Here is a 14915-nt window from a genome sequence, read left to right on the forward strand (position 1 = left end):
AAAAACACCCAGTTATGTTTCTAAGCAGCAGCGCTCAAATTGAAAATTTCCTCCTGCTACCCTGTTTCGCTCTTCTACGCTCCAAAGGAAACAGGGTATCGCTTGGCAATACTATACAGTTTTCTGGGCTCTAGCAAAGGGAAATATTAATAAATCTTTCTAGTGGTGGTCCACACCTCATCCCTACCCTGCCCTGCAGCTGCTGAGACCACTTGGGTCTGATGGAAAAGCCACCAGATAACAAGGAAACCTGGTTTCTAAGTCCAGCTTGAAAGTGTCCTTATTTCTTTGTACCTCTTGCTGGAGAAACACCATCTACCGAACAGCGATCTGTGTCAGCTCACATCATCGCAGAGTTCTGGGCAAAGCGGGAGAAACGGGAGGAAATAAGACAGGGATCAGGATCGCAAGTTATAAGCTAAATAAAAAAACCCTAAGGGTAAAATAAAGACCCATTAGAGGAGCACGGCAAGGTCGTTAGTGGCGAGCAGTGGGCAGTTTCTGTGGCTCAGTGTCCATTCCAGACCATCCTTTCACATCATGTGGAGGCCAACTTGGCCCATCTGGAGCTACTGTCTGCTCTGCTCCGTTAAGACTCAAGCTCTGGTGCTACAATCCTGTCCTAACTTTGCAGACTGTGAAACTTAAGGAATAAACTGCGTCAGCCAGAAAAAAAATTACAAACTTCACCATGAAATACTGCATCAATACTAATAAAGAAACAGAGGCAAGAAATGGCATTAAATCTTTTTCTCGGCAGCTCTCCTCCTCAAAATCTTCCACAAGCAGCAGAGCGGCACGATGACGACAAGACCCGCGGCCACTCCACCTGCAGCTCCTATCAAACCTTCGTGGAAGAATTGTCTCTGCCAAAACTCCCGCTCCGTTTGCACCACTTCACGGGTGACGTTTACTGTGTTTCCTTCCCCCCCGTATGCTGCTAGCTTCTGTTCCCAGGTCAAGGATTTTTGGAAGTTCAGATCCACTAAGTCCCTCCGGATCACTCTGATCCCAAAATAGACCCTCTTGATGAGTTTGAACGTCTTCAGCTCCCGCACGTCGCACCGATAAGTCCCTCCATCAGACTCCCTGGTAGGGGAAAACCCGAGGACGGTATCGTTCTTTTGGAGACGTTTGAACAGCACGTTTTCCGTGGTGATGAGGCCCTGAGCAAACTTCCACACGTAGCCATAGGCTCGGCGATCGAAGTCGGCCGTGTCCGAGGGCTGGCAGGTGAGCTGGAAGGGTTTGCCCACGGGGACGGTGAAGTGGAGCAAGCCACAAAACCAGCGGGTCAGGCAGCGGGACGTGCGCATGACACAATCCTTCCTCTCGCCGGCCGGCGTCACCTCGCACGACTCCTCCTGTTTGAAGCCCAGCCCGCAAGTGACGCTGCAGGACGTGCTGTTGATGGCCAGTCTGGCCGGAGCGGACGCCAGGGCTGCCGGGATGGTCACCCAGTCATAGGAAACCACCAACGGTAGATAGAAAACACCAAGTAATGTCCCAAGGATGTGGCCATTCCCCAAAGTCTCCATAGTCATCAATCAGACGTGCTGCTTTCTAAAGCTGTGCAAATTAATTAGTCAAAAAAAACCTCCAAACCCCAAACAAATCGCTCTTTGTAAAGCTTCAAACTAAGTGTTTCTGAAATCCCACCAGCATCATCTTCAAGACACCATCCTTCTGTCAAGGAAAAGTTCTCCAACAAGACAGGCGTGAAGTGCAACGCTGCTAAAGAAGATGCAACACGTTACTATGTCGGTCAGAGTGTGAATTGTGAATTCCTGTTCTTGTAACACAGCCACAGAACGTTTTAATCCACTATATTCCAGCTATCGGGATCTATTTGACAATTTCGAAAAATATTAAGTCCTTCCTTCTCTGGAAGATTTTACATACTATTTTAGATGAATTTCCACTGTAAAGAAGTACTGTTCCCGTTCAATTTTCCCACCAAACTATAAAGCAATATAAGTAACCATTACTGGAACCCTTCAAATAACGGTGTTGAGCATAAGGAAACCATAGGTCCTTATGCAGCATCTGTACAGTCCTGTCTTACATACGCATATCCCAAAATTGTAAGCACTCCCCAAATTACCCAGATCGCCAAAGCACAATTTCAACCTCTAGATAATCTGATGGCACTGAAATCGAAGGCGATCTGCACAGTATTTTACCACTGATGATATTCATCTCCGCACGGGGCTCCGAGAAGTCGCTCGCGGCTCCAGGGCCGATGTCACAGTCCGGCTGCCCCGGTCAGAACGTGGCCCTGAACCTTCCGAGGGAGAACGAAGAATTCCACAAAGTCTGAAGCCAAACAGAGTCCTCCGAGATGAGGACTCAGCATAAAACCCATCGTTTGAGGCTCCTCACATCCCCTATCAGATTTGGGAGGGATTCCACAGCATCACAGCGGGGCTGAGCCCCCAGCTCTGGGTCACCTACAGCCAAAATCCCCATGTTCAACTGATGCATCTAAACCACAAACCCCTCAAATGCTGCAGCAAAACGCTTGGAGATGAGGCAGCCCTGTGTTAACACTTCATGCTCAAGCATTCCAAAAGAATACTGCACTACTAAAAAAAAGTTCTTCATGAAAAAACCCCAAAGTTACTTATTTTTGATGGAGTAATTGAACTACGGCCAAGCCAGTTCAATAATCAGCGTCTCTTTACCAGCAACTAAATTACAGGTTGCAGAAAGGATTTGGATTGCCACATTCTTCAACAGCTGTAATAAATATCCACATTTCTCTTCCTAACAATCTTTAATTTATTAAAACGGAGACTCGTGTAGATGTAGTAGATGTGTTTTCCACAGCCCGCAGGCTCCGTGGTCAGCTCGGAGCACCCAGCATGCGCTCAGCTATATGGGGCTTTGATCAGACCACAGATTTACTCTGGAAAAGAGACGATCAGCTAAAAGCCACTATAAAAAAAAAACAAAAAACCAACCAACCGACAAACCACCAGCTATGGTGAAGGCACAATATGTTTGTGTTTGCAGCAGAGCAGGATTGTAAAATTCCTAAATATTGTCACAATGTGAACAGCCACAAAGGATGGAAAAGCCAAGACTTACCCTAGGAAATAAAACATAGCTCTTTATTTACAAACACAAAAACTAACATCACTGCTTTACACTACCATCAAGCCAGTATCCGACAAATATTGTACAAAACTACAGATACCAAAAAATAAAATAAAAGATGGAAGAAAATAAACCAAGGACATATACACTGTACAGAGAAGTTTGAACAGAAACGAAGGCTGGAGTCTGGGGCATATTATATGCTTTAAAATCATTTAGAGAACCATTGCCTGTGCATCTTTTAAAGCTTGTGGGCTCGGCCACACCACGTATGGGCAGATTTGATGTAACAGCGTTCCCAGAGAGCCGCGAGTCATCCTACAAGCAGAACAAACAGAGGAAATGAAGACGCATGGGACTGAATTTCATTAACTGAAGCAGGCCGGTGCACCAAAGCCGGAAATGAAAATACCAGATTTAAAAAGCCTTCTGATTTAAAACGTCTCCTCTTTTCCCATGCTTGTATCTCATACGACTACTGCATACTTCCGACTGCAAATTAATAAATCTCTTTATGACTCTTCTTCTTGGTTTTTAATGTCTGTGGGATACTTTGAAAATTTAAATACGTAGAGATAAGCTCAATAATTACATGTGGGGAAAAACTGAAAGTAATTGCATAGGAACTACAAAAGTCTGTAAAACAAGGGGCATTAGGAATGAGAACTTTCTTGTAACAAGCTGGTCTGGTACAGAGAAGTGTCAGGCTGTAGGTATTGGATAAAGTGTCTCTTCTCATTCCCACAAAGAAAATATTACAACCATCTTTAAGGAACACAAGGTCAAAGCATGGCTGGGAACGAGCTGTGAGCTTTCGTCTCTCTGCCATTCCTGATCCAGAAGTGGGACAGAAGTCCTGAAAAACTACAGTCTCAGTTCAGGGAAATATCAGTTCTGTTTTCTCTAAGTGCCAGTACCTACCAGGTAGGAGGAAACCAATTATTTCTGGGAGGGCATCTCACAGAAAAAGACAGAATAAAAACATTTGCGAGGACCGAAAGGAACTGCCACCACAGCTTTTCATATCGCAGGCTAGAAGAAAGTATAGAAACCGAGTATTTTAGCTAGAGGTACTTCCACTTGTTCCTTTTCCCATAAGCAGAGTCATGCTTCGCGTCTAAAATATTCACAATACGAAGATTCATTCTTCGCAGCCTTCAGAGGGTGTCTTGATTCTTCATGTTAGATCTCTGTCCACTTGAGAGGAAATCAAACCTGGCACATAATCAGCAGCCGTGGGTCACTAAGCATGTCAGACATCACACCGAGCAAACAGAGAAGCCGATACGGTGATGCAGCTGGCATTGAAGGACTTCTAGCTCACTGAAATTCAAATTAACAGCAAAGAAAGGGATGTTTGTGGGATAGAGTCATACGGTATCAGGAATAAAAATACACACTTTGGGTATTCTTCAATCCAGGAACAAAAAAAATAATATATTTAGAAGACAACAGTTGATAAGCTCTGGAGTGGCAGAGTGTTGGGTACCGGCTCGCTTTAGAAATAGTTCTTTCTGTCACCACAAAGGCAGTTCCAAATTAGTCTCTTTGCAAATCGCATGACCTGAGCGTCAGCATCTTACACTGTTCACTGAACAGGCAGCTAAGGAGGAATGAAGGCGTTTCCTCTTCCAGATTCATTTCTTACAAAAGTCACTCCCTGAATCCACCAACAGTCTGCCGTGTTAGTCAGTCCGCTCTGACCGAGCATCGCATCTATTTTCCACATTATGGTGCCCATACAGGAAAGAATACAGGAAGATAAAGAAGAGCGTCTTCATAACAATTCTGAGATTGCACCACCTGCTAAAGAGATCAAAGACAGATGAAAAATAAGTAATCGGACTCAAACAGATGTTACCAGAAACCACAGACCACCAATACGGTAGCATTTCCAGAAAAAAAAAATAAAATAAAGAGAACAGGATTTTCTCGACAAAGCCATTCAAAAGAACGAGATCTAATCAACAAGATACTGCCTACGACAAATTAAGATCTCTGGTATTTCCGGATTTGTATTTGGGATCACGTGCAGAGACACGGGCAAGGTGGCAAATGAACTCGGAGCTTTTACTCCATGACGTTGCGAGCAAACTTACCTTGGTGCAAAATTTCTTTTGATTTATCAAGCCCAAAATCTCAGAGCAAAAGCACAACAAATTTCACCTAAGTTTGGGTTAAACCAGACTGCCGAAAGATTTTATTCTAAAATTATAAAATGGATCAAAGCTTCTCAGTTTGTTTATCTGGAAACCTGATTGTGACACAGCAGCTTTAAGAAGACGACATTTACTGCCGGACGGCACCGCACAGCGACACAGACGCACTTGTAGAAGGCTCCAAGTCTCGGCCACGAAGCTTTGCAAAAAGACACCAACGGTTTCCAGAGGAGAAATGTCAGTCGTGTTTTAGCAACTGATTAGTTACTTCGGGAAGCGACAGCAGGAGGAACCAGCGGAATTAACGGCGTCATGCACGAGGGACAGCAAAGGGAATCCGGCCGCAGGATCCCAGGCAGGTGGCCGTTTGACTTTGTAATTATTTGCACGTGGTGGAACAGCGGGAACCCCGAGAAAAGGTTGGTTGCTCAAAATAGGAATTTTAAGTGCAAGCCGTAAAGAGAACAAAGGAAGGCGGACATGAACCTCCTGGACTAAGCGACTATGGTGAGTTTGGAAAGATCCAAGTGATGATTTTTTCAGTGGACAAGCTGCTCTTCTCTTAGCACGACTCACACAGACACTTCCACTACTGACTACTGAGACCTACTGCAGGATCTACTGGATCCTCTCAAGTCAACAGTAATGCAGAAGGGAGCACAACCACAGGTTCTAATGAGACACAAGTCCATCATAGCAATATTATTTGCCTATAGCTCAATCAAGCTAAAAAAAACCACTACGGAAAAATACCTTTAAGTGCTTACAGGCAACAAAGAGCAAAAGTCAATTTTAGAAAGTTCCACCAACTCCTACAGATCAGTGAAGTAAGCAGGGAACTTGGGTCTAAACCCATTTGTTGGTAAGAGAAGAAAATTTCTATTTTACAGTGTCCAAACCCCCAAGCTGACTGTCCGGGCACAGATCCGCATATCCCAGCTCAGCAGCAGGAGACAGTGAAATTCCACTGTTGTCTTTTATGGCAAATCAGACTCTCTCTCTCTATATATATAACTATATTATAACAACTGCATGGAGGCATTACAAGCAAACACACACAAATACCCAAATATGGCTTTGCAAGGATGTGTCAAAAAACAAGAAAGGAGTCTGTCTAGAACACAGTTTCACTTGAAATATGTTAGAGGAGGTGGGAATATTATTTTTCCAGTCCTCAGAACAGACCGATGCAATAGTGAGGACGAGCTGCAAGAAGAGAGTACCCTGAGATCTGTCTGCAAAGGCAGATCAAGCAAGTTAGTAGAACACGTTGGTAACAAAGTTACGTAAAAATATCTTGATAAAGTTGAACAAAAATACTTGCTATTAAAACTACTCTGAAAACAGACTGCTTCTGCAGCTATTACAGATGGAGATGTCAAAATATCCAGTATTGGTTTTTTTGGAGCAAATGATGATTGAAATCTGTTTTGGAAGCCACGTTGTTCAAGTTCCCAGTGCACGATCCTTTCTCATTTATATCCCTTTTGCATACCGTCACATTAATTAGCACGTGATAAAAGAAAGCAATCAACAGGCCTGCTGATGAAACTAACGGTTATAATCATCTGGTCTTCGAGCCGGACTTGTCTGTCCAGCCTGGCCCAACGGAACGGTCAGGACGTGTAACAGATCCCAGCAAAGACAGCCGAGGATCCGCACAACCCAGACAATTCCTTACTATCGTACTTCAAACCATCCCGGATGCCCCCTCTGACTTGAGAAGTCAACAGGGAATCCCCCTGTCCTGTAAATCTGACACTAGAAGTTACTCAGTACCTCCCAAGCTACAAACAAGGGCTGAAGATACTCTTGGCTGTTTCATTTCTGGATTTTGCAAGGTGCAGTGTGAAAGGATTAAACAGAAGCCCAAAAAACATCCGCCAGATTTTTCCACGTACAGACTTTGGTTTATTGCATTCCCTTTTTCTGCAAATAGCAATTATCAGTGCTAGTACAAGCGACATAACAGGAGCTGAGCAGGAAGGACAACGAGCAAGATGGGTAGCGCAGGACCAGCAGTGAGGGAAGGGAGAAAAAATAAAACGGCTTCTGTACAGCCTAAAATCCACAGCAGCAGCTGCTGAGTTCAAGGAAATGCAAAATTGGGTAGATCAGTTACACTGTGTCTTTGAAACTGTTGACATATCAACCCTGAGTTCTTTATTACCGTCTAAAAAAACCAATGGAGTCCATATCACTTAATCCAAATGCTTTCTTCACTGAGCTTGAACGAACTTATCCCAAATAAGAAACTGAAGCAGCAAATGAGACAGATGGGAAACACTTGGTCTCCCTAAGTCTGGGCCCCAATAAAGGCGCCTGCAACAGTCCTGTTGTACTACGCAACCAACAAAAGATGACCAAAAACCAAAAAACAAGGAGAAAAGTCCACAAAAATCTATTCCCATTTACAGCACCTGTACTTTCTGGAATTTAACTGAGGCTGCTGTATGGCTAGGAAAAGAAAATTTAGCTCCTGAATTTCATCTCAGGGCTCGTTTATCAAACAGACAATTATCGATGCTCTGCTTTCTAGTTCTGCTTACAGAACTTTTCTTCATTACTTTGCCTGGTATTGATGGCACAAAATAGCGATTTCAGCTTCAAAGTCCTTCACTATCTACATTATTTACCCCTCGAAATCGACCCCCTGGAACCAAACATCATTACTGTTTATGTAAGAGTTGATAGAAGTTATCCAAAAGATTAAAGTTAACAAAAGACCTTTGGTTTTGAAATAGTGCTCGGTCTCTATTAAAAACCCTACTCTTTACATGCAATAACACAGGCATGGACACCAGTTTTATTGCAAATATTGAAAGCAGTTCTGCTTAAAAAAAATGTAAATTTTTGCCTAACCTTGACAGCAGCTAAACACGGAGTGAGCAAGTGCCGTTTGGGAAGATAAAACGCTGTGACTACGTTAAGTCAAGGGTCTGTACAAAGCAAGGCCACCAAGCAAGCCAACGCCGCTCGCGCTGGGTTCCTTACCTGTCAAAGGCTGTCCCAGCTCCGCCTGCACTTTACCCTTCGCTGCTCCTTCCAGAGGTAAAGCACCTCTGTCCCCTTTGTAGAGTTTCGGTTTAAATGGAGAATCTTTGTCTTTACCTTTTGATCCTTTAGGCCTGCCTGCTTGCTTCTTCTTGGATTTACCATCTCCCTTCACACCCAGCAGCGGATGGACTTCTGTGGAGAGACAAGGCGTTGCCAAAGGGAGTTACCTCTTGGGATGCTTAGATCAGCACATACAGTCCCGGGCGTTTACAAACAGCATTAAAAATTACACTTTCAGGATGCCTTTCTCATTCACAGAATCCCAGAATGTCAGGGATCGGAAGGGACCTCAAAAGCTCATCCAGTCCAATCCCCCCACCAGAGCAGGAACACCCAGATGAGGTTACACAGGAAGGTGTCCAGGCGAGTTGGAATGTCTACAGAGAAGGAAACTCCACAACCTCCCTGGGCAGCCTGGGCCAGGCTCTGGCACCCTCACTGGGAACAAGTTTCTTCTCATATTCAAGTGGAACCTCCTGCGTTCCAGTTTGCACCCATTGCCCCTTGTCCTATCACTGGTTGTCACCCAGAAGAGCCTGGCTCCATCCTCCTGACACTCCCCCTTTCCATATTGATCCCCATGAATGAGGTCACCCCTCAGTCTCCTCTTCTCCAGCTCAAGAGCCCCAGCTCCCTCAGCCTTTCCTCACACAGGAGATGCTCCACTCCCTTCAGCATCTTCGTGGCTGCGCTGGACTCCCTCCAGCAGTTCCCTGTCCTTCTGGAACTGAGGGGCCAGAACTGGACACAATATTCCAGATGCAGCCTCACCAGGGCAGAGTAGAGGGGCAGGAGAACCTCTCTGACCTACTGACCACCCCCTTCTAACCCACCCCAGGTCCCATTGCCCTTCCTGGCCACAAGGGCCCAGTGCTGGCTCATGGTCACCCTGCTGCCCCCAGGACCCCCAGGTCCCTTTCCCCTACCACTGCTCTCCAACAGCTCGTTCCCCAACTTATACTGGAACCTGGGGTTGTTCCTGCCCAGATGCAAGACTCTACGCTTGCCCTTGTTATATTTCCCACCTTGCAAAATGCCAGCAAATTTGACAAGTTGCTGGCTATTAATAACTGTTATCAGAAGTGTCTCCAAGAGCAGAAGAAAATTAAGGAGTGACCTTCTCAACTTGGGGTATTCAAACAAAGCTAAAAACCATCTCAGACGAGGAACAGGCACTAAAACAACAGCAGCTTCTACGCACCATCGTTAGGTACTCCTTGTAGTTCAATGTTGGTGGTTTTGGGCTTCTTCTTTGGTGCCTGAGGTCCATCGGAGGAGGATTGTCTCTTCTTCTCAGAACCCATGCCCTCATCAGCTAAAGAGCTCTGAACCGCATCTGGTGGAGGCCCATAGGGATTTTCTTCTGGGTCTTCAACTTCAGGAGCAATGGGTAAGTAAAGCAGAGCTTTGGAGTCCTCCAGTTCTTCATCGCTGTGCAGGGAAAAAAAAATCATTTAAAACTAGGGGTTATGATAACATATTATACAGGGAAACATAGTGATACATTTTGTATTCGTGCTTTAAACAAAATAATTATTTTTCCACCTGCTACAAAAAGCAGCGATGGGATCCACACTAGTTACATCCACTTCTTCATCTTCTGCAGCATCAGCACCTGAGAACCAAGGAAAAAAGGTGAATTGTAGACAGAAAAAGACCAAATTGCTCAGAAATAATGCAACTGTGTGTAAAAGTCTAAACACGCAGAAGTGAGAACTATAGCAGAAAACAAACCTAAAGTGTTTCCTCTTAAATCCATCAGTTTTTTTTTTTAATTATTCTATATTCTAATACACATCTATTGTCATAAAACACCACTAACGAAGCGAGATAGGAGATTTTACACCTTTTGAATGTTTTGTTGTTTTCACTAAACTCGTTCTAAATCAGATGAAAATTATTTTACGCTTAATCCAAACACGCCAACATTATGCTTGAATATTAGAAACTAATTGCTTGACAACATTCAGTCTAAATATGAGAAATATGCAAGGCCTGGTAACAAGGGGAGCTCTGCGGTGGGCTGGGAATAATCCTCTTTCCCCAGTTTAACCACCGCCTTTCCCAGTACACGACTTTTTGGCACCACCAAGCGGGCATAGGTTGTGCTGCTACTGCTGCAGATCCAGCACCGCTGCTGTTGAGAGCAAACCCGAGCACTGACATCATCTGTTTGCCTAAAAATGCATTGGAGAAGGGAAGCACTTCTAAAAAAAACGTTGCATGTCAATTGGCAGGAATCACATTGTGTTAGCTCATATATCTTCATTTACCCGCTCCTGTTTTGTCAAGTAACACCCATGTATAACCACCACGACCACTAGTTTTAATTTTTATGATGATCATGTATTATGACAATGAATTATTTGCTCCACAGAAACACAGTTTGTGCAGTACCTGTCTGTTCTGGTTCACTCTTATCTTCATCTTCGATGTCAAACTCTGACTCTCTCTCTTCATATTCTACGTTTTCATCCAGCTCTTTGAAGTCAGGCGCAAAAGCACTCCAGTTTTCCTGAATCACAACAAATTGAAAACAATTTTTACCTTATGCAAAAGGAACAGCGGCTGTAGCGAGGACTCATACAATTAGTCTCATTCTGCGTTAAAATCACCTAAGCCACGTGCAAGATCACAAAAACTGAGCCTCATTCAGGCATGAGTTCCCTCCTCACATTCACCAGGACAGCAAACACACGTCAGGTTAGGCAGGTGAACCTAAAGAGCTTGTTGAATGGGGATTTAATAAATGATTTCAACGTGAAACTGTTCAGCCTACCAGGATGGCAACTGCTGGGGAGAATCCTCTTCAGGAAATGATCTAAGCCACTTACCACTTGGTTCTGAGCCCATATTGACACCACACCGCTCGAAATCGAAGCTATGATCGGTCGGACAGGATGCCACTAAATTTATGTGAAAGACAAAAGCGGAGGAGCTTCATTGGTAAATGGAATTGAGAAAGCTTAGTTTTCAAAATAACAAGAAACACAGTAAAAGCGGACAGCTTTCTTACTGCAACATCCAAGAGCAGCTCTCCTCTGGTCCCGTGGAGGATTTTCACCAGGTTTCCAATACTCTTCTCCCAAATGTACAGGGCATGCTGTCGTGCTGAACCTGCCACTATATATTCGCCATCACCAGAGAAGCAGCACTTCTTCCACGGGGTCCTGTGTGCAAAGGCAATGTCACAAGTTAAACAGTGAAACAACAGCACAGTGCGGAGGAGGGAGGACTGTGGGCTTGTTCTTCAGACCGAGAACTTACATACTCCCACCCATAAATAATATTTCAACTTCAGATCAACTTGCGAAAGACAGGTTTCAAATTAAAGCGTCTATTCATTGCACTGAACAAGATGGTGATGAATAATCTTCCCCAGCACACACACCTCACCTTCTCAAGTCAGGCTGAGCAGCTGTTCTGCTGCCTCTTACCTGTTCACTAAATCCTGCAGCTTCTGCATTGGTTCGGGCTCCCCATCTCGTCCACAAGTGAGAATTTCACGGCCATCATACACCCTGATTATCCGGTCAGCTGTGTTTATTAAAAAGCAGCTGCAGGAAGGAGAGCACAGAACATGCATTGCTTTTGAATTCTAAGAAAATTAAAAGAATCAGGATATGCTCCATGACAGAACTGTGGGGGGTTTTAAGACCTTGTACGATCTGTCAATCTACTCTATAGTTTTCAATCCACAACTTGACAGGTGAAGTCACTCACCTTCCTTTCCGAGCAAATTCAATCGATTTGATAGCTGTGGTGTTGCTGGTGCCAGTTGTCACTCGGAAGGAAGCAACAAGATCCTGAGTGTCTGTTTTTAAGACCAAGATCTGAAGATTAAGGAGACAGAAGGCAATCAGTGTCTTCATTATAACTCAATCCCCTTTCGGAACCTTTCACATCAGCTACTAACCCTGACAAGAGAAGCCTCAGCAATCTACACAGGAATAGTTGGGATTCTGCAACTGTAGTTCTACTACAGTTTCTGCGACAGTTCTGCGACATAAATATTGGTTTATCTACACTGGAAAAGGATCCAACAAATATGGTCAAAGACAAAAGCAACACGAAGACCTAACTCAGACAAAGATTATGGTCTAGAGATCGTCAAAGATAAAGCGCGATATTTTATTCAGAAGATCATATCAACACCGTATCAATTATTCAAGAGACATTCAGGAAGCCTTATTTGTACGTTAAAGCAAAGAACACAACCCAGAAGCGTTAAACATGTCAATAAAGATGGGAGGTAACCTAAGGTACTGCATCCAGTGCCATCCACTGAGGTCTCACCTTCCCCTTGGCATTGCCCGTATAAATGTATTCCCCTCGCCTGTCAAAGGAGGCCACGACATTGAGATCAGAATCGTCATCCACAGGCAGGACAACGTGCTTGGAGTCTGACAGCGTCAGCATCACTGGCGCCGACTTCATGGGACAAACTAAAACTCTGTTTCTGCAAGGGAGAAAAAGAAGAGCTAGCGGTTTCTTCTCTGGAAAAGAATTTTCACATTTAGAAGCAGGAAAAAAAGTCTCAGACTACACCAAAAAATACAGAATTGTATTTCTTTCATCTTTGTTATTTTCACCAACACATTAAGCTAATGTCTACTTTAATTTCCTTTCTGGTTCTGGAAACATCTCCAAGTTCATGCAGTAACTTGTAAACTCACTGAGACATTTCTACGCACATTTCCATGAATCGTTCCCTTACTTACTCTCCTCCCACCCTGATATTTTTGTAATAAAAAGGGCCACAACAAATGCAGTTAGGGTCCTAATCACAAGATGATAAACCAAAATCATCTTATAAGATTTGGAAAAATCACTCTGCAAACTGCACTAAAAACATTTTAATGATCATTAGTTCCACCAAAATGAGAGCATTCAACCTTTTGTTCTCAGGACTTACTGGTCTCGAGGGTGGTACTGAACTTTCAAGATAGGCGAAGGAAATCGAAATCTCTGGTCGCAGTCTCCAGAGAGCACATCCCACTGCGACACAATGTTATCGGTCGAAGCACTCACCAGTTTGTGGCCATCTCGACTCCAGCTACAGTAACGAGACGCAGTTCAAGTAAAAGTTACTACTGAAATGTGTAAAACATACACTCACCAACAGTTTAAAATTATCAGACGAAGGTTTAAACATAAGTTTATTAGTCTGAAAAATAACCTTTGAGCTCTAGCATCTAAAAACTTAATAGGCTTAAAACATTTCCAAATTCTCTTAAAGGAAACTATCCTAAAATTTAACTAGATATCCTGCAAGGGGCTGGCATTGCAGCAACACTCCCAGGTGTTAAGAGCCATTTGGGTACCACAGAATCACAGAATGTCCTGAGTTGGGAGGGACCCACAAGGATCATGCAGGCCAACTCCTGTCCCTGCACAGGACAACCCCACTGTTCACACTGTGTGTCTGAGGACGTTGTCCAGTCTCTTCTTGAACACTGTCAGGTTGGGGCCGGGACACCTCCCTGGGGAGCCTGTTCCAGTGTCCAGCACCTCTGGGTGAAAAACCTCTTCCTCATGTCCAACCGCCCCTCCCCTGGCACATCTTCCTGTCACTCCCTGGGGTTCTGTCACTGGTCACTAAAGAGAAGAGATCGGCTCCTACCTCTCTTCCCCTTGTATCAGAGCACCTGATGCTCAGTAAACACAGGAATGGACAATTTCTAACAAAAATGAGAAGAGCCCTTCACAGCTGGCACATAAGCTACGAGTTCAACTATGCCTAAACAGCGGGGTCAGCTCTTCTGAGACAGAACGAGCCTCTTAGATTGGGTATTGGGAACAATTTCTTCCCCAAAGGGCTGTCGGGCACTGGAACAGGCTGCCCAGGGCAGTGCTGGAGTCACCATCCCTGGAGGGGTTGGACAGACGGAGATGAGGTTCTCAGGGACATGGGACAGTGCCAGGGCTGGGGGAACGCTTGGACTCGATAATCTTGAAGGACTTTTCCAAACGAAACAACTCTACGGTTCCTCTCACCACAGCGAGCAGACGGGGTGGATGTGGGCGCTGATGATTTTGGCGATGCCCCGGGTCAGGAAGTCCCAGATGACGATACGCCCGTCGTTGCAGCCCACGGCCAGCAGCGTTCCCCAGCGGTTGAAGGTGCAGGTCAGGGCCATGCTGATACAGTCCAGCGTCCCGTCGGCCTCCTGCGGGGGGAGAGCGCAGCCAGCCGGCCGTCAGCCCGGCCCCGCCGGCTGCAGCGGGATGGCCTGGGCCGGGGCGAGGTGGGGGGGCGTTTACCTCAGGGTAGTTCTGGCCGAAGGATTCTGCAACGAAACGCGAAGACAACGCTTGAGTCAGGCGCGCCCCCCGCCTCACCGCGCTGCCCCCCCGGCGGAGCAGCGGCTCCACACGAGCCCCGGCCCGGCCGCCCCCGCCCGGCCCCGCACGCACCGAGCAGCTCCAGGTTCATCGCGGCCGCCGTCCCGCTCCCTCCGTCCCCGTCGCCGAAGGACCCCGCCGGGGGCCTACGCTGCGCCGCCCCGCCGTTCGCCTGACGAACCCCCGCTCCTCTCCTCCTTCGGCTCCGCGGTTCGCCGGCGGTTCACCGGCACTTCCCGGCTCCGCTCCACCCCA

The 14915-nt window shown here is 45.5% G+C and overlaps 2 protein-coding genes across 4 annotated transcripts; both read right to left on the reverse strand.

Moving 5' to 3' along the window:
* Nucleotides 1-740: 740 nt before the first annotated feature.
* Nucleotides 741-1544, reverse strand: TMEM81 (transmembrane protein 81). Its single transcript, XM_065649736.1, has one exon. It carries the CDS (start codon nt 1542-1544, stop codon nt 741-743), a length of 804 nt encoding a protein of 267 aa, XP_065505808.1.
* Nucleotides 1545-3092: 1548 nt separating this feature from the next.
* RBBP5 (RB binding protein 5, histone lysine methyltransferase complex subunit) lies at nt 3093-14786 on the reverse strand. 3 transcript variants are annotated; one of them, XM_065649618.1, is made up of 14 exons: nt 14733-14786; nt 14580-14605; nt 14313-14485; nt 13231-13371; nt 12612-12774; nt 12039-12148; nt 11753-11872; nt 11332-11485; nt 11150-11221; nt 10713-10830; nt 9861-9930; nt 9517-9746; nt 8370-8447; nt 3093-4905 (listed from the first exon to the last, which is right to left on the reverse strand). In XM_065649618.1, the coding sequence occupies exons 1-14, from the start codon at nt 14749-14751 to the stop codon at nt 4877-4879; spliced, it is 1503 nt and encodes a 500-aa protein (XP_065505690.1). In that variant the 5' UTR covers nt 14752-14786; the 3' UTR covers nt 3093-4876. The 3 variants fall into 3 exon arrangements, with proteins under 3 accessions (XP_065505690.1, XP_065505689.1, XP_065505688.1); XM_065649617.1 differs by having other exon boundaries at nt 3093-4902; nt 8253-8447; XM_065649616.1 differs by having other exon boundaries at nt 8253-8447.
* Nucleotides 14787-14915: the final 129 nt, after the last annotated feature.

This window comes from Caloenas nicobarica, chromosome 21, assembly GCF_036013445.1.
Source record: "Caloenas nicobarica isolate bCalNic1 chromosome 21, bCalNic1.hap1, whole genome shotgun sequence".
Taxonomy (NCBI): Eukaryota; Metazoa; Chordata; class Aves; order Columbiformes; family Columbidae; genus Caloenas; species Caloenas nicobarica.